General features: G+C 50.0%; 3 protein-coding genes across 5 annotated transcripts in view; 1 reads left to right on the plus strand and 2 right to left on the minus strand.

The window, feature by feature from the left end:
* The window catches only part of PNPLA7 (patatin like phospholipase domain containing 7), a 125,620-nt gene extending 115,714 nt beyond the window's left edge, over window positions 1–9,906 (minus strand). For both annotated transcript variants that reach the window (XM_040083108.2, XM_040083107.2), the window contains exons 1-9: window positions 9,782–9,906; window positions 9,133–9,167; window positions 6,656–6,721; window positions 5,885–5,972; window positions 5,240–5,322; window positions 3,262–3,350; window positions 2,778–2,918; window positions 1,321–1,480; window positions 270–350 (exon numbers count right to left, since the gene is read on the minus strand). In XM_040083108.2, coding sequence (XP_039939042.1) covers window positions 270–350; window positions 1,321–1,480; window positions 2,778–2,918; window positions 3,262–3,350; window positions 5,240–5,322; window positions 5,885–5,972; window positions 6,656–6,721; window positions 9,133–9,167; window positions 9,782–9,803 — 765 coding nt within the window. In that variant the 5' untranslated portion in view covers window positions 9,804–9,906. The remainder of the gene's footprint in view (window positions 1–269; window positions 351–1,320; window positions 1,481–2,777; window positions 2,919–3,261; window positions 3,351–5,239; window positions 5,323–5,884; window positions 5,973–6,655; window positions 6,722–9,132; window positions 9,168–9,781) is intronic.
* Window positions 9,907–10,068: 162 nt separating this feature from the next.
* MRPL41 (mitochondrial ribosomal protein L41) lies at window positions 10,069–10,998 on the plus strand. The gene has a single exon (XM_040083366.1). The coding sequence runs from the start codon at window positions 10,321–10,323 to the stop codon at window positions 10,726–10,728; it is 408 nt and encodes a 135-aa protein (XP_039939300.1). The 5' UTR covers window positions 10,069–10,320; the 3' UTR covers window positions 10,729–10,998.
* An 806-nt stretch (window positions 10,999–11,804) lies between these two features.
* DPH7 (diphthamide biosynthesis 7) lies at window positions 11,805–20,555 on the minus strand. Of its 2 annotated transcripts, XM_040083363.2 has the most exons (9): window positions 20,390–20,555; window positions 19,867–20,003; window positions 19,349–19,436; window positions 18,555–18,649; window positions 16,845–17,011; window positions 15,945–16,017; window positions 15,102–15,167; window positions 14,757–14,929; window positions 11,805–13,742 (listed from the first exon to the last, which is right to left on the minus strand). In XM_040083363.2, exons 1-9 carry the CDS (start codon window positions 20,525–20,527, stop codon window positions 13,129–13,131), a joined length of 1,551 nt encoding a protein of 516 aa, XP_039939297.1. In that variant the 5' UTR covers window positions 20,528–20,555; the 3' UTR covers window positions 11,805–13,128. The 2 variants fall into 2 exon arrangements, with proteins under 2 accessions (XP_039939297.1, XP_039939298.1); XM_040083364.1 differs by lacking the exons at window positions 19,867–20,003; window positions 20,390–20,555 and adding an exon at window positions 19,733–19,865.
* Between the last annotated feature and the right edge of the window lie 958 nt (window positions 20,556–21,513).

A 21,513-nucleotide genomic window follows, 5' to 3' on the forward strand; every position in this document is an offset into this window, starting at 1 on the left:
TTTGAGCAAGTCAAACTGTATTCTCTGTTCTTCAGACATAAAGGGATCGTCCAAATCCTCCTGCTAATCAGAAGCAGCCAGTCAAGCACACATTTCACAACCACCCTCCACACCACAAAGCTCAGCTTACACCTGCAAAGGCCTGGGAGGAGAAGAATTCATCCAAAAAACAATTTTGCATTCTGATTCTTTCCCAGGAACGCTCAAGGCCTGCTTCCCGTGCCAGGCTCTGTGGGACCCAGCAGGAAGGTGCCCCTCGCAGAACTCACCGTGATGACATCGAGGATGCTCAGCAGGCTGTGCACGCTGTCCCCCGCCAGCACCTCCTTCACCACCACCTCTGTTCCATCCTGCAAGCACACACACGGCATTACTGCAGGCTCACAGCTGCACTTTGGCAAACTTGGGGCATTTCAGAAAGCTTGGATGCTTCTCTTCTCTCTGCTCTGATGGAAATATGCTAATTCCAACCACTGAGTTTTAAACCAGCGTTCTAAAAGTGATAAATTAAAAGAAACTACGACCCAGTTTTTCCCAGAGATGTGTGACCTGCTTGTCCTTGCTATGTAACACCAACAAAACAAAGCTGCCTTCACCCAGAGGCAGAATGAGCTCCCTTTACTGAGGGGTTACCTGTTGAGAGGTTGTACAAAACAGGAGCAGCAAAATGTAAAAATACACAGAAATCAGCAAATTTGACATAATTTCCAACACAAGCCCACTAAGCTTTTAGCCACTGGAAAACTGCTCACATCCAAAAGTTTAACTCAAAGCTCAGTCAGGAAGAAGGTAAAAATTAAATTTTTAACTTGGCAGGAGGGATCACAAGGACTGGTGCTCAACATTTTAAGACTCACATGGAAAATAAACAATCATCTTTTTTTCCCTGTCTACCTAAAAGTGAATCTGACTCTTCCACCTCCCAGACAAACCCACGGACTCCTGCTGGACTGTTCTGAGGTGAGCTTGGTCTCTCCTGCTCTCTGTACCCAAATACTTTCTGTAACAACCTTCCCAAAGGTGAATGTTTCTAAGCCACCTTGCACCCTGTCTTCCCTCAATAACTTCTGCATCTCCTGCGTGAGGATATTTCCAGCTGCCTCATCAGCTTTGCGTTCTGCACTCTCGTCTGAGACACGAGGGACCAGAGCTGCAAACCTTGATCTTTACAAATGCCACGGCCCCGAAGAGCTGGGATTAATCCCTCCTAAACCACCGTGATTCACATGTCTAAGTTTAATCAATGCTTAATGATTCATGCCAGCCAATCTGCTGTGCCAACAGATTGCTCTCAGGAAGTGCAGAGCAGTGGGTTCTTACACTTTCTTGGATGCAAACTTCCAGCTTTCCATCCTGCACCACGTAGATGCTGTTGTCCGGCTGCCCGGGACGGAAGATGTACTCGCCCTCGTGCAGCTGCACGAAGAACATGTGCTTGCACAGCTCCAGGAACAGGGGCTTCTCAAAGTGCCCAAGGACCCTGCAGCAAAGAAAACGCAAAGGGAAAAACTGAAATCGCCACAGCCCTTGGAAAATCCTTCCTAAATCAGCAAAGCCCAGGCACGAGGAGCAGAGGAAGCCCAGAGGAGTGGCTGCAGGGAAGAAGCTTCAAAGACCTCCCCAAAATAAGGTGCAAGAGCAGCATGAAACACAGAACTGGAAATGCTGGGGCTCCTTGGAGGAGCCCTCCAAGGAATGCATGCTCAGAAGGAAGTACAGCCAAACTTCCTCCAGCAAACACCAGCGCGGCTTGTGGAGGGGAATAAAAATAAAAACCTGCCAGATACACACACTCCATGAGAAAAGTTACCCAGGAGACTTCCCCTTTTAGTGCAGCTGTGTCCATGGAAGCTGGACACAGGAGAAATACTGAAATAGGGAAAAGCTCCTGTCATCTGCATTTAATTGCAAGATGGAATATTCCATCTCCTGCAGGTAACATGACTCCAGTCAGTCACTGCCAGGCAGAGAGAAATACAGGTTTCACACCTGGTCACTCTGCACAGAACTCCAGTAGCTCACATTTACCAGGATCAATCCATCAAATCCTACTGCAACATCAATTAGTCATAGGAGATCATAATTCCACCGTAGCAAGTTCAGATGACTGACGTAGCATTTTTATTTGAGAATGTATGACCTTCAGGACTACATTATATCACAGCTGGGAGGAAAAATGAACATCCACAAGCCAAACCAAAATTACAGACTGGAGATCTCCTCTGCTGTGTCAGCAAATTTAACCCCTTGCTGAAGGGGCACAAAGACCATCCCTCCTTCTTAGTCTGCCAAAGAGCTGCGGGGATTAAGTTGACTTTGATTTATTCGCAACCTTTTCAGGCAGAGAAGTAAAAGATTCTGCAGCCCAGGGAGCTGTCAATATGGTATCCAATTAACATCTACCAATTATGATGCTTTTCTGAACAAAAAATATGTCTGATTCAGCCTAAACAGAAGTTTTACGATGCACTAAGTCTGTTCGTGTTGGAATAATTTTAATACCACTATTCCCAAACTGAGGCAACTAACCTACTTCCTTTCCACCCCCCCATCTCTTTTTAATTTTTTTTAAAAAAACTCAACTAACTTCTTAACGTTTCTAGAAAATTCAAAGTCATTTATTCTGTCCTTATGTTCAGATGAATTTCAGTCAACTCCCTCAGGACTCTGACCACACAACTGTAAAATCTGAGATTTGACACAAACTGTCAAATATTTACATCACTTGAACATTCATCAAAACTGAACTCTAAATTTCTCTTTCCATTTAACATTACCTGACATTTTTAAGCATGTACAGGACTTCTGATGGCAAGTGGGAATTCTTGACATCAAATTCAGTCAGATCTGCCTCTAGCAAAGAAGGAGGAGGTTCTTTCCTCTGCAGAGTTGGACATTCCTTCTTAATACGCAGGATCCTACAAAGGAAGACGGAAGTTCAGGATGTTCCCTCATTTGTACTAACAGGAAATATTCAATCTGTACTAACAGGAAATGTTAAATAAGTATATAGTAAATACTAAACTTCACCATCCCAAGTTACACAGTATCCGTTAGCTAAAATACAAATTCCGCCCTCCTGCCTTTCTTCACCAAAACCATCCCAGCTCAGCAAACCTCCCAGCTGATCCACAGCTGACAGGACTGGGAAAAACCAACAGCTGCAGAAAAGGGCTCTGCTAGGGATAAGTTCCACCACAAACAAAAACCCCAAACCATCCTCCACGACGTGAATTTCCCCCTTCCCAAAGTCCCAAGTACCTTTTAGCCAGAGATAAAACCTTTGCCCGTTTCCGCATCCTTTGGCGAGGGACGGTGTTCCCAACCAGAGAGTTGGGAAGAGTTGTAACCTAGGAGGAAATGATGGACACAAAAGCAGTCATAAAACCCCAAAACAAAAAAAAACCCAACCTGCTAACTCCAACCCTGCTGAGGCATCAATATTTTTACCAGACATTAGAGTGTGAGCAGAGTGAAGAGCTCATGTAAGACTTTGGGGGACTGGAATATCTACTTCAGGATCACTTCCTCTCTATAAAGCAAGTCGAGTATATTTTGATTTTACCAATCAACCACTACAGTACTAATGGATGGTAGAGGGGGAAGATTCTTAGCCGTGGTTCTCATTCAGGGACACTCAGCAGCAGGAAGAGGAGTAAGGCACTGATCTCTGCTCCGGGACAGGGACAGGAGCCAGGGAAGGGCTGGAGCTGCGCCAGGGCAGGCCCAGGCTGCAGAGCAGGGAAAGGTTCTTCCCCCTGAGGGTGCTGGGCACTGCCCAGGCTCCCCAGGGAATGGGCACGGCCCCGAGGCTGCCAGAGCTCCAGGAGCCTTTGGACAGCGCTGCCAGGGATGCCCAGGGTGGGGTTGGTGGGGTGTGTGTGCAGAGACAGGAGCTGGATTGATGATCCTGGTGGGTCCCTTCCCACTGAGGATATTCTAGGATTCTATCTGGCTGCGACGGTGACAAACCAAGGCTTTTCCTTGCATTTCCTAGTTCCCAGGTGCCACCCTCTGGAGAAACACCACAACTGCTACACTAAGAAAGCCCCTCATTAGGTACTTTCAAAACATTCCCGGTTCTCCATTTGTTACCCAATGAGTTCAATCTCGGTAAAAAAGTTTCTGTTGCAAAATGAATCGTTAATTAGTTTGGAGGGATTCCTTTTTTGAAAGTAAAATCTTGGCATGTTATCAAAAACACATTTAGTGCAACCCAGAGCAGTTTGGGTGTAATGTTCTCTGCCTTAACTGGGAAGAAAAGCAAAAAGTAAAGTCTAAAACTCACACAAAAAACTACCTGAAATTATTTTCCCATGTGGAATTCTAAGCATTCTTTACTTTTGTGAGTTACATATAAACAGCTTGGTGAAAAATTATTCAAATTATGAAGTTGCACATGAAAATCATGAAGAAAATTAAAATTATGAAGCTGCACACACAAAATTTCCTCTCATTGAGGGCTTTTTTGGCCAAGTTCTACTTAAAGGCTGACCTGTCACGCAAGATGCATGGAGTAACCACCTCCACAATGAAACAGAGCTCTAGAACAGAATATTAAACCCAGCAGTTTCTAATTAAGGCAAAGAGTTTGAATTCACCTCAATGAAGTGTGGGAGGCAGAGGCTGGGGCAGCTCACAGGAGGAAGCGTTCCTCCACACACTGTGACTAAGGATGGTTCCCTCCCTGTACCTTGTTTTTCTACAGATGTTGGTTTGCACTGAGTGCACACCTGGACCTGGCAGCACAGGGAACAGCCAGGACCCTGGGAGGGAGGTGAGGCCCTGGCACAGGGTGCCCAGAGCAGCTGTGGCTGCCCCTGGATCCCTGGCAGTGCCCAAGGCCAGGTTGGACACTGGGGCTTGGAGCAGCCCGGGACAGTGGGAGGTGTCCCTGCCATGGCAGGGGTGGCACTGGATGGGCTTTAAGGTCCTTCCAACCCAAACCAGTCTGGGATTCTGGGATAAGTAAACAACCATTAACTCCCTACAGGAGTTAGATACTCATTGATTTATTGCTACCCTCATTGATTGCAAATATTTTCAAAGAGGAAAAGTTTGGCCAGAAAGAGAAGCTGTTGCTGCTCCATCAGCAATCCAGTCAGTACTGCAGGAGTTCTGAAACATCCACAAAATCCCAGTGAGATTTTATGGGCTGAAGGACCCGGGCCAGGCTCAGCAAGTGAAGTGTTGCAAACTTTACACCAACTTTACACTGGATTTTACCAGGTGCCCTCACCTTCCTCATGATCTTCCTCCCGTAGAACATCACCTTGTCCCTCTTGCGAAACCTGTACTGAGGCACGTGTGGCTGAAGTTGTTCTGAAACAGAAACATCCCATCAGAAACCACCTTCAGCACTGGGAAAACGCCTGAGCACAGCTTGGGGACTCCAGAACAGCTCCCGTGGGCAGCGTTTGGAATTTAAACCACCCTGGGATCCCTCATTCCCCAGCTCTGGCCAAGGCAGACCAAGGCAGGGCTGCCTTGGGGCTCTGCCTCAGCCCCAGAGGAGATAAAGGCCTCTCCAAACAGACAGAGGGATTGGGTGGTTTTCATCTCCTGAAGGAAACCTCTAATTCAATCGTTTCTCCTTCCTGTGACAGTGAAGTCACAGTAGGGTTGAAGTCATCTCCATCATTCACAACTGATCCTGAGGCTGACACTGCTCATACACCAAAGAAATGAAACCTCCAGGGCCTGCATGTGGCAGTTCTGGGGTCAGGCCAGAGGAAGTGAACCAACATAAATTCTCCATCCTTTAAAGCTGCTGTCCTGCAAGAACCACACCTCTACAGCAAACAACTACCACAGAAAATGACAAAAAGACTCAAGATTGATGGGAAAACTGGCTTTAAAACTTACATGATTATCAAGTACTTACTAGACTGTCTCACTCTTCTGTACACGACAAACACAACAACTGCTATAAGCAACAGTGCAACTGCAGCTCCGATTGCAATTCCGGTCAGCTGGGAGGGGAATTCAGGGAGAAACAAGTTAATGATTTTCAACTTCAGAAGTTACTACATACTTTTTGAAGGGCTGAAGAACACTCAGCAGTGAGATCTCTAAAAGTCGAGCACATTCATTAACACTTCATTTTAATTCAAACATCTCATATGCAAGAAGTTTAAACTGCATCAGTGACCAGTCCTAAGATCACATGGAAAGCATTCCATGTTGTTCTTCCCAAAGATCTGTGAGCTGATCAACTCAAAGCACAGGAGGTGCATGGAGGGACAGGACAAGGGGAAATGGCCTCAAGATGAAGGAGGGCAGGGATGGATGGGAGATTGGGCAGGAATTGTTCCCTGGCAGGGTGGGCAGGCCCTGGCACAGGGTGCCCAGAGCAGCTGTGGCTGCCCCTGGATCCCTGGCAGTGCCCAAGGGCAGGCTGGACAGGCTTGGAACACTCTGGGATAGTGGAAGATGTCCCTGCCCATGGCAGGGATGGCACTGGATGAGCTTTAAGGCTCCCTCCAACCCAAACTATTCTGTGATTCTAAACAACAGGAATGAATTCCAGCCTCATACACAGTGACAGCAAAGAAACAAATGTTCAAACTTTGGCAGTGACCTGGCAGAGCTCCTGGAGCTCAGGAGAAGATGCTCTGGATGCACCCCCACCCCTCAGACTGCAGCTCTACTTTACCATGGTGGTCTGGATCCTGTCCTCCACAAACTGCAGGATGGGGGTCCCACCTCCGGGCACCACAGCCTGGCACCAAAAGGAAGGTGAAATTAGTTTCTCACAGCTGGAAAAAGGCCTCCATAAAAACATCTCAACCAACATGACTGTGTTTTTCTTTGACTTATACTCTCCAAACAGAAGCATTCAGTGGAGAGGGATCAGTAGGGGAGTTTTGTGTTGCTGTCAGTTCAGTGCATTCCTAAACAGTCCTAAACCAGGATCAAACAGTGAGATGAACACTTTTTTAATTATTATATGTTATTCAGAGCAACAAGGATGAGAGTGGAATGCAAAGGACTTTATGAAAGTGAGAAAAAAGTCATAAACCAGCATATTAAAGTCATCATAAAAAGCAGATGATGCACACGGGCAAAGCCCTGACCCAAGGTGTGGTGCTGTCCTGAGACCTGTGCCCACCAGTGTCACCCAGGAATAAAACCAGGCTCTTAACACAGTCTCACAAACGCCAACCCCAAACTTAAGAGACAGGGGGGGAAAAGCAAAAAAAACCCTCAGGAACAAGTGAAAGCGACAGGAGTACAAGGACAAATACATACCCCTCTAAGTCTTGAACCTTAAAAGCACTTGAATTAATATTCTAATAATAATGTAACGACACACAGTTCAGGTCCCATTCCTGCCTGTGGTTCCAGATCTGGATGACAGCTGAACTCAGCTTTGCCACCAAGAGAAAAATGAAGTGTACACCAAGTCACCAAACTGGTCCCTCTAATGGAATTCATTCCAGTTTTACAGCACAAAAGAAACTCCTGCCAGACCAGTCACCTCACACAGATCCTTGTGCTCACTTCGTCTTCTTCTAGGTCACTTTAGCACTTTAATGTCTATCTTCCCAAAATGAGTCAAACTATCTCTGTCACTATTGTTATCAGACTATTACTCATGGGATTGCAGTGAAAAGTCACAAGATTTTGAAAAAACAAAAAGCTGAAGATGTGCCAGCAACAGGTACAACACCTGGTGACACAGAGTTCCTGGTGGAAGTCTGTTGTGGTCACTTAATGTATTTATTTCCCTTTGACACAGTGTCAGGGACACTGGGACACGGACAGGTCTGCTGCTCCCCAGGCCTGTATGATCTCAAATAACACCAAAAATAGTAATTGCTAACTGACACTCACATTGCCACTGCAAGAGGAGAAACAAATCCACGGTGAAAAGAATAAAACAAAAACATGCCCTGGCTGTGGCCTCAGTGCAGAAAAACAACAAGGGAAAGAAGAAATTCCCAGCTCCAAGAACCACTGAGAGGTTCTTGCAAAGTTTTTGCCAGTGACAACATGACATTCCCCTGCTCAGACTCAGAAGGGATCCTTCCCAGCTTGGACAATCCTTGTGGACAAGCAGAGGAAGCAAAGCAGCCAGGCTGAGCTGCGCAGACACCTGAGACGTGTCAGTGATTGCTGTGACAGCCCCTGGGGCAGGAATGAGGTCACAGCCAAGTCACCAGCAGGGCAGCTCCTCTCTCAGGAGGGCTGTGCTCAGCACCCCAACCCAAAGACTTCACCTCACCCAGCCCCAAAGAACCCTCAGACCCACAACACCTGTGGGACCACCCTGCAGGGCCCCTCACTGCTGAAAATGGAGCAGCCACCTGCCCGGACTATGGATTGGCATAAGGAGCATTTCTCTGATTCCTAACGTTGAAGTTTCCTTAAGAACTCGAGACTCAACAGCAATCAGCACAAATATGCAGCCTCACAACTGCAGCTCACACCCATCCAGAGTACAGGCACCCAGCACTCAGTGCTGCTGAGCCCAGCAACTCCTCACCGCAGTCCAAGGCAAACACTGACACATTCCCCGTCCAGGCAGGGGTGGGAAAGGCTTATCAGCCCTGAAAACAAGGACTTCAGATTGGGATCAGCCCAAAACACAGGGATTCCTCATAGCTCAGGGGCACCCGCGCCTTGTTTTGACTACAAAAGCTGGATTTTCACACAGCGTTGTTAACTGTGTACAAGTACATTGCGTGTGTTTTTCAGTTAGGAGAACTACTTCCTCTCGTGGGGTTTGTTTTTCACGATTAGGGACAGCACCACATGCCTTATTGGTCTGTGAGTTTCACATCTATGATCAAAAACAAATGCAAGAAGACAAGCGTACCAGAAATCTGCAACTGCTTCTTCTTTAGGCCAAAAATCAAAGTATTTAAATCACAGCATTACAGAAATAGTTTAGAATATGAAGCAGAGCGTGCACGGTTTGCAAGAAATAAAACATACACACACAGCAAAATGGGCCCAATCCTTAAAAGTTTGAAAAGATAAAACTCCCAGTGAGAAAGTCTCTTTCAAAGTAAAAGCATCTAAAGGCATTGTCCCAATGCTATCAAATTAGGTACAGCTGCTTTCAGCTTCTGGAAACACTCACAGGGAAATAAATAATTCCAAAAATAAGAGCAAAACATATCGTACCTCAAGGCTGGTGATGTTATCTCCTTCATCCGTGTCTGTAGGTGCAGCAGGGGCAAAGACAAAAACAAAGACAGGAGGCTGAGTTAAGAGATTACCACAGCTTCCGATCCCAACTCTTGAACAACACAAGAGGAACAACAGTTTTTTTAACTTTATCATCCCTTCATCTCTGTGCCGAGCAACAAAACCCAGCAGTTAAGTGCTGGCGGACGGGACTTTTCCCGAAGAAACTTCTCCATAACCACGGGAATTTAAGCAGGAACTCCCCGGGAGCCTCCACAAGGTGCCACAGCCCGGTGGCACAGCCAGACCCATCCCTGCTCCCTCAGGAGAGCAAACACCGCAAACACTGCCCCGCGGGACGGGCACTGCCCGGGGACAGCAGCGGCACTGCCGGGGCACCGGCCGGGCACCGACCGCCAGGACAGCCCCGGTCACTCTCCGGGTCACCCTCCCGGCCAGCCCCGGCTGCTCTGCCCGGCCCCGTTTCGCCAGGTTCCAGCTCGGGACACGGGCACCGAGCAGGAAAACAACAACCTCCTCACGCCGGGCCTCGGGCACCGGCAGCGGCCGGAGGCACCGCGCGGCTGCACAAGCCCGCCAGGCCCGGGTCCCGCCGCCGCTCCAGCGATCCCCGGCACCCTCTCACCTGCTCCTGCCCCCGCCATCATCCCGCTGCTGGTGCTGGTGCCGGTGCCGGTGCCGGCCCTTGTCCCGCCCGGCCAGTGGAGGCTCCCCGGGCCGGGGGCGAAGGGCGCTGAGCGCAGACCCCGCCCGCCTCCGCCAGGGGGCGCGGCCGCTCCAGGCCCCGCCCACGCCGCGGCCGCTCGCTGCTGATTGGCGGGAAAAGCCCCCTCAGAGCCGATCGGCGCGCGTGCCGCCTGGGGCAGTATCGGCGCTGCGGATTGGCTGGCCCGGCCCGGCCAATGGGAGCAGGCGCTGTTGGGGTGTGTGGAGGCGGGAGTGCGGTGGGGCTGCTCCGGTTCGTGAGGGGGACCGGGTCCCGGCGTGCTTCGGGGAAGTCTCGGTGCGCGCAGGGACGGACTCCACCTCGGCTGAACCCCCCGGGACTCGCTCCTGCTTTCCTAATTCCTCGGTGCCTGCGGGGACCGGTCTGGTCTCTGTGAGCTCCCGGCTGCCCTCAAGGACCGGCCCGGCTCCGGCCCCGCTGAGCCCCCTGTGCCCGGCATGGGGCTGCTGGCCCAGCTAGTCCGTGGGCTGGTGCGCGGCGCCGACCGCGTGTCGCCGTTCACTAGCAAGCGCGGACCCCGGAGCCACAACAAGGGCCGCGGTGCCAAGAAGCTGGGCGTGCTCACCCGCAACAAGAAGTTCCTCCTCGTCAAGGAGATGGTGCCCGAGTTCGTCGTGCCTGACCTGACGGGCTTCAAGCTGCGGCCCTACGTGTCGTACCGCGCCGCCGAGGGCTCCGAGCCTCCCATGACGGCCAAGCAGCTGTTCGACGAGCTGGTGGCTCCGCGCATCGAGAAGGACGTGAAGGACGGCACATTCGACCCCAACAACCTGGAGAAGTACGGCTTCGAGCCCACGCAGGAGGGCAAGCTCTTCCAGCTCTTCCCCAAGAACTATGTGCGGTAGGAAGCGGGCAGTGATACCGCCGGCCAACACGGGACAGGCGCCGTCACTGAACATTAAAGCAAATCCTTCTACCTTGTTCCTCTGTAATATCTGATTTAAATCCTGGGGGGAGTCTGTGGTTTGATTTCCCATCCATGACTGGTAGTTCCTCTGGGAAGCAGTTGTGCCTGGTGAGCAGAGCCCTCTCAGGGGGTTCTGAAGGTGAGAGGTCTGTGACGTTTCTAAATACAAAGTACTGCAAAGTTGAAGAATTAAACTTTAAAAATTAAATTAAGACTGAGAACGTTCACTTTGAGAGAGAAGAAGCAAGTTTAGTGGATGGTCTGTGAGCACTTAGTCTGTGATAAGGGCTGACAGATGAGTCCTTACGGTGGTGCTTAAAGCCCCACATTTTCGGGGCTGGGCACCGCTGTGATGGAGTGGGGGTGCTGCAGACCCAAATCACAGAAGGATGAGTTGTGATCAGGGGTCAGCCACAGTAGGGATGGGGAAGGCACAGCTTCTCTAACTGAACTCTGCATTTTTCACCTCCTGTGAAGCTGATCAGAAGTTACACACAAGTGGCTGTTTACTGCCTTGGTTGCTGCTGGTGTTTGGCAGCCCTTCCCTTCTGAGACCTGCTGCCCAGCCAGGGCGCTTTGCAGGTGGCTGGAGAGAGGTGCAGGACTGGAGAGCAGGAGATCCTGTGCCCTATGATGCCAATTCCAGCTTGATCTTGACTGCATCATTTGCCTCATACCCCATGTGAAGGCAGATAGTAAGTGGGTCTCCTCATTTCTCTGAGCAAAGCAAGGCCTGGCCTAAAGCAGGCTGGTCCCTGGTAACGCCACTCCAGCTTCGCTGCCCTCAGGCTGTTTCCTCTCAGTCTCAGAGGGCAGTAAAAGGCAGTACAACCTTTAAAACATAGTCATGGGCAGATACTGGGACACACCCTCTGTTTTCCTAGGAAACTGGGTTGTCCTCTGACTCCCAAAGAACATTCACCCCTCAGAGCCGGAGCCATCCCACACCAGGGCAGAATGTCCTAAGGACTGTCAAGTCATTTGATTTTTAAAACTCAACAACAACAACAAAGATAAATTACTTATATTGGTTTTATTTTAGAAAGATCCAAAAATAGCATGTTTTTTCTTTAGCAAAAGCACTTGTTTTCATTACTAATGGGAATCTTCATGTAACAGTGCTCCAGAATGTTTGCTAAAATACACATTCACCCTTGAGAAGGGGGTTTGAAAGCAGCAAAGTTTTCATCTGCTGGACCTCGTTTAGTTGCAGCACTGTTACACAGAGACCTGTTGCTGGTGTTTCTTTCCCTCCAGATAACTCATTCTTCAGGACCCTCAAAGACAAACCCTGCAAGCTAAAAGTTACTGATCTAGTTTAAGCTGGTTTTTTTGTTTCTAGGAATAGAGATAATGTTCCAGAAAGAGTGTTTTGCTGATATTTTACAGTGAAAAAAAGAGAGCTAATGGAGCAACCATGAGAAATCCTGCAGCCATTCCTGGAGGTAGTTAGGGAAATGCTGTTATGATTTTGGTTTCTGTATTTATTTTAAACTTAAAAAGATGTCAAGAAACACCGTTTATACTTTTTGGAGATTTTGATCTTAAAGCTGTTCACCTTTTAAAAACTGAGCGTGACTTTGGACCTAAATGTGGCTCTGGAGAGCAGAAAGCATGAGCTGGGTACTGAGAGGCCATGTGGGGTGGCTGAGTGGCACAAGAACATGGTGGGGTCACTACAGGATTTATCTGAAGCAGGATTTGCTCAGCTGGGAACGATGAAGGAGTCTGCCATCAGGTGATGAGTCTGATAAATGATGGAGAAGCACCAGGATTCTCACAAGGAGGATCCCACAGCACTTCCCATCACACCAGGCAGTCTGCACTTCTTTCTGTTAAATATCACTGAGCACATTGCACTGTGTCTGGCCTGGCTGAGCTCTTCTCCAGGGACGCACCCATCACACAGCCAAGCCTCTGCTCAGGGGCTTTTCTGAGACTTTCAGGAAACCTTCTGATCACTTACTGGGTCTGCACAGCAGCACAGCCAGGTCTGGTTTGTGAGGGAAGAAGGAGAATTTCCATTGTGAAATGCAAACCAGCCTTGAAAGGATTCAGATCCGAGGTACAAAGCAGCAGCCTGTGAGAGGAGGGCTGTTCCACTTGGAACTAGGTCATTAAGGGAAAAACTAAATAAACCTGTCCGGGCATGACCACCGGCCTCTAAGCAAAAGCTTCCATCTGTGCTGAAAATAAAACACCAGGAATTCCATCAGTGTTGGCCTTGAAGGACTCTCAAGCTCAACAGTAAGATGGGAAAGCCCAGCAGAAGTTAGGGCATTAAGTTCAGCTGTCACTCTCAGTTCAGGAGTTTCTCTCCCTCTTCCCTTGGGACTGGTCAATGCAAACTTTCAGCTGTTCTTTCGGATGGAGATCTAGGACTTGGCACATCTGGAGGGGTCACCAGGCTCATCTCCCACTTCCAGACATGGAGGATGTTGTCATAGAAAGAACACGTGGCTACAATGCTCACTTCTTTGGGGCTGTCTGGAGACCTGGCTGAGTCACTGCCTCTGTCCAGGCCCAGTCCATTGGGTCTCTTAGCTCCTGAGTCAGAGCTGGTGGCTGACCCTGGATCTGCCCCTTGGGCAGCCAAATCTAAACTTCCCTTTAAACCAGAGCCCCTGACCAGTTCAGGATCCCCAGCTGGCTTTGGCCCTGCCCCTGCTGCCAGTGTCACAGCAGGGATTTCACTCTCCTCATCCAGGATTACATCAAAAGTAGCTGTAGGAGACTCATAAATTATCTTCAGGTTCTGGACCTGCAAATTCAGCCTCTCATCTCCTTGCCCTGATGCTCCCACGAGCTCCTCCAAAGGCTGGCATGCAGCAGCAAGGTCCTGGCTTGCAGGCAAGGAATCCCTTGGACACAGCCTTGACCAGTCAGCCCCATAGGCCAAGGAATTGTGCAGGACATAGGATGACAGGATGGTACATTCCTCTGTGTTTTCCGCTTAAAAAAAAAAAAAAAAAAAAAAACAACACATAAATGAAGTGACTTAGAAATCAAGTTGTGGGTTGTGGCAGAGTACTCAGCAGCCATTCCAGCACTGACTGTGTCTCACAGGTAGAGTTCTCTAGGTATTGCCTTCTTCACCACAGAGTGGAGCATTCCAGGAGGAATGAGGTACTGACCATTTTTCAGCCACCTCTCAATGGCTTTGATTCTTCCTGGGTCAGCAGCAGACAACAGGGTTAAACATGCATGAGGTTTAAGAGCATCATTATTCAGTGTGCCTACAAAGGCTCAAGACAGACAAGACTGATCATACCACAACCTTCACTGAGCCATGAACATACCTGGAGGGTTGCCTAGTCCTGGTTATTATTATTAATACACTGCAGATGTTCTTTCTCTCAGCTTTCAGCATTTGACTCTAACAGTAAGTGGACATCAAGTTCCTTCCCCACACAGGAGAAATGCCGTCCTCATTTCCTAAGCTGTGGATCTGCCCAAGGTCTGAAAAACCCAGGAAGCCAACCATCGTCTGTCAAACTGCGTTTGCAATGTGAATGCAAACAGCTCTTCCACCATGGAAGTACTTCGTGATTCACATGAAGGGCTTATTCGTGTTATTCTGGATTAACCAGGCTGCAAAGCACTTCCTCACTGAGGCAATAACTGATTCCCCAGCAGGTCAGTGACTCCTGCTAACAGGAAAGCACCACCTGACAGTCAGAAGCACCTCTGAACCATCACAATGAACACAAACCCAGAATGGCTGTGCCCTCACACCAAAGACAAAGGCTTTCCTCCCATGAAAGGAAGTTATGAAAGGTTCACACACAGATAGTGACAGGGCCTTAGCACAACCAAGCAGGCCAGCAGAGTGCACAGATGTGGAAAAGCTGGAAGCTACCCCAAATTAGAACAGAAATCTATGGCTATAGAGCTAGAGCTCCCCACTAACCGGGAGGCAGCAGAGGAGAGGCAGCCCCGGTGCACCTCTGTTCCCTGGACACTCACCCAGGCTCCCGCGGCAGTCGAGGATCTTGAAGCCGCTCTGCATGCAGGCTGCTAAGAGCACAAAATCACACGTGGGGTGCCACTTCAGCCTCCACACCCCACCTTCCACGTGGGTGTCAGCCAGCGGCTGCCTCATGTTCCTGCTGTCCCACAGCAGCACGTGCTCGTCGTAGCTGGGGACACACCAAAGCAGGCAGAAAAGCGGCACAGCCGAGTCAGGGCACAGAAAAAAGGTAGTCAAGACCACGTGCTCTGCACCACATGGAATTCCTGAAGAGGCAGCAGCACGTTCAGGTAACAGAGGAGATTGGTCACACCAGGGGAGAGCAGCTGGAAGGGACTCACCTGCCTGTGGCCAGGAGATTCTCGCGGTGAGGACTGCACTGAATGCTGCACACACCCATGGAATGTCTGCAGAGGGAAGAGACAACAATTTGAGAAGGACTTATTGAATTTTGAGGATTTTGAATCCACATTATTTCATCGAGGTGTCTCAGGAGAGGTAAGCTCAAAATTTCAGTCCAGTGACCCACCTGAGAGTTCCATCTACACACTCCAACAGCCTTCCCAGGGACAAAACTCCTACTCACACCATCTCTAAGCACAAGTATTTTCTAGTAATATTTACTCCATAAACTGCTGCTCAAAGGCCCTAAGAATTCCAGCAGAACTCCATTCCCAGGAGACTTTACTCCCAAAATTAGTACTTCCATAGCAATAGTTCCCAGTGTAATTAAGGTTTACATACAGAATTCCACTGGAGAGCTGTGCATATTGTTTTAACCATTTTTAAAAATAAGATAGAAAAGAGGTCACTTCAAATAACTATACAGTGGAGAACAAAATATTTTCTAAAAAACATTACATAATAATATATCCAAATTTAACACACAAAAAGTTGCCAAAATGAAAGTGTAAATCAGGATCCTCTTTTAGAAAGAAACTACCACCTTCTTCACATGTGGAAGTCAGCACTTGGTTTATTGTGTTAGAGGACATAGAGAAGAAAGTTTCAACCTGAAGTTCTGATGAAAAAAATTAATAGATGCCTCCATTTCCCAAGGGAGGCAGAATCAGGATCCATTATCACTGCACATGTCTGAATTCAGTGGCTTGGGAAGGGGCGGGGCAGCAGCAGGTGTTCTCACTCCACTGCTGGAGGGCTGGGTGTGGGCAAGTCTCACTCACCTCCTGCTGGTGAAAACTGGAGCCTCCGGACTGCACCTGGTGTCCCAGCCCTTGAGCAGGCTGTCATCCCCTCCTGTCCAGGGACAAAGCACTGTCACCCTCAGCAGCAGCCCTGAGCATGGGGCAAAGCAGTGCCAAGAGTCTGCAGTCTCCTCATGAGGAGAACCTCCAATCTCGGCTCTCTGTGACAGGGACAGGAGCCAGGGAAGGGCTGGAGCTGGGCCAGGGCAGGCTCAGGCGGCAGAGCAGGGAAAGGTTCTTCCCCCTGAGGGTGCTGGGCACTGCCCAGGCTCCCCAGGGAATGGGCACGGCCCCGAGGCTGCCAGAGCTCCAGGAGCCTTTGGACAGCGCTGCCAGGGATGCCCAGGGCGGGGTTGGTGGGGCGTCTGTGCAGGGACAGGGGCTGGATTGATGATCCTGGTCATCCCATCCTGCTCAGGCCAGTCTGTGACACAGAGCTGATGCTTTCCAGCCCCGGGATCTCACAGAATTGAGACAGACACCAAAAATCACACTGAGGCTCCCAATGCCATCACCACAGAAAACATATGTGGTATCAATATGGTAGTACCCTCCCCTTTGGTAAGAAAAAAATGAGAAGTCATAAGGACTGGACTCTAAGAGCTCTCTGGCTCTTTGCATACTGCAGGAGAATATCATTGTTTTTGCCAATAGCCGTCCAAAGTACATTTTTCAGGGTACAGCTTCTCCCAATTAACTCCAACCACTTTCCACCATCAAGAGAAGAAGCCTTTCACCCCTAACCAGAGGCCCTAGCTCTTTCAAGAGGTGATGCAAGCAGCACACCCAACCCTGAAAAGTAAAAACCCAAGGAACACATCCCTAAACAAGAGGCCCCCTCCCCAACAGCCCCCAGGGAGATTCCCAGCCCATACAGACCTGAATACACAATATCAGTGTCCCAGTAATTAAAAGCAGCAATCCAGGCCTCAAATTTGTGAGCTTCCCACTGGTTCAGGACATGCACAGAAGGAGCAGATTCATCTATGGAGAAAAGATTCAGCTTCCCCTCCGAATCACTGCTGATCACTCTTAAAGGACATCCGCTACAGCAGGGTACACAAAAAACATTGGGAATTATGCAATAATCAAATATTTCAATTCAACTAATCACTGACACAGACTGGCAGCATGGTGGCAACAATTACACGTTCCTACAATTCTTTTCAGCTTCATCTTAAAATCACCTGCCTCAGTGACCGCCACTCCCTGCTCTCACAGGGAGCAACCACTCACACCCAGGTCAGCAAAATAACCACTGCTGGCTCTTGTCTTTTCTCAGAGATGTGCAAAACTTGACTTCTTACATGCTTCACGTTACATCAATAAACAAATCCATGTGAAGAGGGCTCTTTTTTCCCCTCCAAGTCAAACTGACAATGCCCTTTCAGAGCCTCTTCTCTCTTCTGGAACACAAAGAGATGTTTTATTTCCTTGCTATCACTGAAACCCAAAGCACTGGCTGATCCTGACCTTTCCTGCTCTCTTCCTGTGCCACAGTACAGTTACAGTTTCTCGACACAATGACCTTGGAGCACCGGCAAACGTTTTGCAATTCCCAGTGCACAGATTTTCTGTCATTCCCTGACATGAACTAGGTCCCTTCTGTTTGGTTACCTGCAACTGCAGGCACTATGGTGGCCTGGGGCTTCTTTCCAGTTCTGCATCAAATGATCCAACCACACTGAATCTCCCAAATTCCCAAATAAGAGATACAGGGCCACCCCCTCCCTGTAGAGATGTGAACAATGTACATTTGGCTTCTAGGAGCAGTTATTGGTCTCTCAAGTGACAATGACAGGTTTAAAGGGGCATTCCATCATGGCAACAATCATTTATCATGAAGGACAGAGACAAAAAGGAGGAATGTAAGAAGAAAGTCTAACTGGCAATTCCATTTACTCATTAAACAGCACATACAGAAACAGCTTTAATTAGCAAATTTGCCCTACATCCTTAGGCAATGACTGCCTGATCCCCCTGGTTTCCAGCCTCACACCAAAGGCATCACTCTTCATCTGCACCTACAGAACACATTAACCCCCCTCCCTCTTTCAAGGTACAGCTAATTCAGCTTATTTCATGCAGCAATGCCGTTTCTGAAATTTCACGTATGAGTGCTTGAGAGAAGAAGGAGCCACTTCCAAACCAATTCTCCTGTTTCTCACTAACCCATGATTAAACTTCCTACATGTGCTATTATTAGTAGTTCCTAAGCAGAACTTCACACTAATATGTCAGCTGTTCTAAGAGCAGAGTTGGAACCAGCGGCTCCACTTGCATCCCATTCTGGTCCTTCCTTTTAACAAAGGCAGCAGAAGACACATCCCTGCCTCACCTGCTGCCATGCCCCAGAGCACAACCTCCAGTTTGTTGTTGGTTTAATCTCTGCTCCTGGTCCAGTCGCTACAGTGTTTGTGTTCCTGTTACCTTTGCTCTGGAAACAGCAACTTCTAGAGCAGGGCCAGGGAGACAACTGGGATCAAGAAAGTCAAAACCACTGAAGACTACTTCATCCAAGTCCTCAACTTCTGAAAGTCGTCCCACACTCCCTGGCCTCCAGCCCCAGCCTCCATCTCCCTTCCTCACCATTGCTCTCGTCCAGTGGACCAGTCCAAGGACAAGGCGAGTCGCTGTGCCCCGAGATCCACCCTGAAACGTGGCTCCAACATGCAGCTGTTCTTCTACTGGAAACAAAAGCTATGGGTTAAGACTGTGAAGACAGCAGGCACATAATGACAGGTGCACTGCTTCCCACAGCAGGTTTTCCAGAGACTGATGAGCAAATGAGGGTCCCACAATAAAGAAGCAATGGAATGTCCCACAGCCCTGTACATTTGTCCAGTGCTGGCTGAAGGGCAATTGTGCACACATAGGATCCCACCCTTCTGCTGCTTATCTCCCACCAAACCTCCCTTAAGCTCTGCTTCTTCTCAGGGAGCGATGAAGCGAAGCGATGACAGACTGGCCTCTGCTTTCTCTGCTCTGTGAGAATGGCTCTGATCACACTCTTCTCTCACCACCAAAAGAAACCCCACTCCAGAAATCCTCCCTGCTTTTACCAGCTTTGTACCTTCTGCTATTTCCCAGTTAGACCATACTTGTTTCCAGGGTTTGCTTCTGCCCTCCTCCTGCCTCTCCTCCCCAACTTTGCAGGTGGGAAGAACCCAGACCAACTCTCTGGTGCCACAAACAAGTTCATAGAATTTATGACAAACAGTATCAGAAGACAAAAGAAGCATTTAAAAAGCTAAGCACACTGAGGAAGCCATGGAAACCACACAGCTTTCCTGCAAGCCTATGCATGCTACTAGTAAATGGAGAGATGTATCAAACATGGGTTAAAATCAGCTTCAGCAGCAGCAGGCATTGCATCCACCCACCTCACTTCCAGTCAGGTGGCAAAATTCCACAGCACCTGTGGAGTTTGCGATGCCAACCATGGGATGTTCTGCAACAGGAATGTGGCACCTAAAAGATCAAGTTAAACAAGTCTCCAATGTTCCTCTTTCTTGTATTTTAGGAAGAGAGCAAAGCTGTAACTTTCATTCCAACATGCAAAAGGAGAGGGTATGTGACCAAAAAAATCTCATGTTAAGAAAATCTAAGGCTCCTCAAGTTCCCACACACCTGTGAGGAGGGGATTCTGTACAGAAGAGATCTACTATACGTTGTTATATACATAAATGAGATTCACAGTCATGACCAGACAAGTGAGCAGAAAGCATAAAACAGAAACAAAGCAGTCTTTGCTCATGGGAACAAACCGGAAAGTATTTCCCTCCAAGAAGTCAGGAACTGTTCCATTAGTAACTATTGCTGTTGCTGCCATGCCAAAAAAGGATCCCCCGAGGAGCAGAGTGCGCTGCTGTGGCACCGAGCCTGGCCGGGCCAGCGTTACCATTTGATGTCCAGGATGGCGGCCGTGTCGATGCGCTGGATCTCGGTCAGCGGGATGTACGGCTGCTCCTCGTTGTAGTGGTACAGGTAGAGCCGCCCCGTCCGGTCACAGGCCCCGTTGCTCCCTCGGGAATCGCTCTGTGGCAGACACGGGAAGGAAAAGGGCAAGCTCAGCCACGCTTCTGCCTCCGCACCCGCGATCCCGCTAGGAGCGAGGAGCAGGGCTGAGGCTCCCACTTGTCCAGTCCCAGCCTTGAGGGATGAAAGCCCCCATCGGGGTCAGCCACGCTCACCGAAGGGGCCTCTCTGCCCCCCCTCGAGGCACCCCAGCCGGGACAAGGCACGGCCGGGCCGCAAGGACCGGGGACGGGGATGGGGCTGGTCCCGGAGCGGGGCCAGGCGGGAACGGGCGCTCGCCCTGGAGCGGTGCCGGCCAGGGCTGGGGCCGGGGCTCTCCCCGGAGCGGTATCGGGCAGAGCCGGGGATGAGGACGTGGACTCGCTCCGGAGCAGGGCCGGGCTCACCTGGTCGGGCGGGCGCAGGTGGTAGGTGCCGCAGGCCAGGATGCTGTGCCAGCCCTCCACGGGGCACCACTCCACCGCGTCCGCGCTGAACTCCGTGTCCACCACCTGCAGCGTGCGCGTCCTGCACGGCGCGGCCATCGCGGGCCGGGCGCTGCAGCGCCGCCGGGGCGGCTCCCAGGAGGCTCCGGGAGGGCGGGGCCGCCGCCCGTCTGCTTCCCGGTCAGGGCGGGCCCGGGGCGGGGCTGCCCCGCCGAGCCGCCTCTTCCCCGGCCGCGCCGGACACGCACGCCCAGCTCCTGCTGGCGTCCGGCGGTTCGCTCGCCTCTCCGAGCTCCGTCCCGACGTGTCCTTCCAAGGGAAGGGGCTGCTGCTCCAGCGGCCCCCCGGTGAGAGAACCCTGCCCTGAGAGAAACCCGGGGTCAGCCTTCCCTCGGCATCCCCCCAGCGCCTCGCTTAGAGACCTTCCCCACCCCGGCACCTCCCGAGGGGACACGGGCTGGTCCCGCTGTTCCTGCGCAGAAGCTGTTCCGGGCCTCGGAGCGATCCTGGTCGCTGCCCTGAGCCTTTCCCTTTCCCAGTCGGAGGGTGGGACCTGCACGCTCGGGATGCGTCCCGCAGCCATTCCCAGCGCGATGGTGCTCCCTGCGCTCCCGTCCTCTCCTGGAGTCTGGATTGCCGCTGTTCCCCTGGCCGAAATCCTGCAGACCCAAAGGTCTCATTGCTGAGGGAAATCAGCCAAGGCCTGGCCGTTTGGTGTTTTCCCATAACCAACCCTACGTTTATGGACACCGAATTTAATCTCCCACTCTTTCATAACATCTTTCTGCAATCCATTCAGCCTTTATTATATTATTATTACACTGAATAATCTCATCAGTGGGTATTCTCAGTTTCATTGTATATTACATTTTTTCTAATTTTTTAATATAGATTGGGTATCCAGCTGTTTACTTCCTACCACCAACCCCCCCCCTCCCTTCTACTCTTCCTTTCCTGTCTTTTAAATAGTTGTCTCTGTGACGTTTCCGTTTTTGACCAGCAGCTTTTTTTCCTTAAGTGCCTTGAGCAAAGTCATCATTAAATGCAGTTCAGACTATCCCAACCATATTCCTTTTTCCCTGCTT

Source organism: Hirundo rustica, chromosome 20 (assembly GCF_015227805.2).
Source record: "Hirundo rustica isolate bHirRus1 chromosome 20, bHirRus1.pri.v3, whole genome shotgun sequence".
In the NCBI taxonomy this organism is placed as follows: Eukaryota; Metazoa; Chordata; class Aves; order Passeriformes; family Hirundinidae; genus Hirundo; species Hirundo rustica.

Bases quoted from the DNA above. Each gene is read 5' to 3' on its own strand.
- DPH7 (XM_040083363.2), bottom strand. From the start codon at position 20,527: ATGGCCGCGCCGTGCAGGACGCGCACGCTGCAGGTGGTGGACACGGAG. The intron at 20,004-20,389 runs GTGAGCCCGGCC...TGTCTGCCACAG, and splicing joins ACCTGCGCCCGCCCGACCAG to AGCGATTCCCGAGGGAGCAA. The intron at 13,743-14,756 runs GTGAGTGTCCAG...TTTTTTTTTAAG, and splicing joins CGACTGCCGCGGGAGCCTGG to CGGAAAACACAGAGGAATGT.
- MRPL41 (XM_040083366.1), top strand. From the start codon at position 10,321: ATGGGGCTGCTGGCCCAGCTAGTCCGTGGGCTGGTGCGCGGCGCCGAC.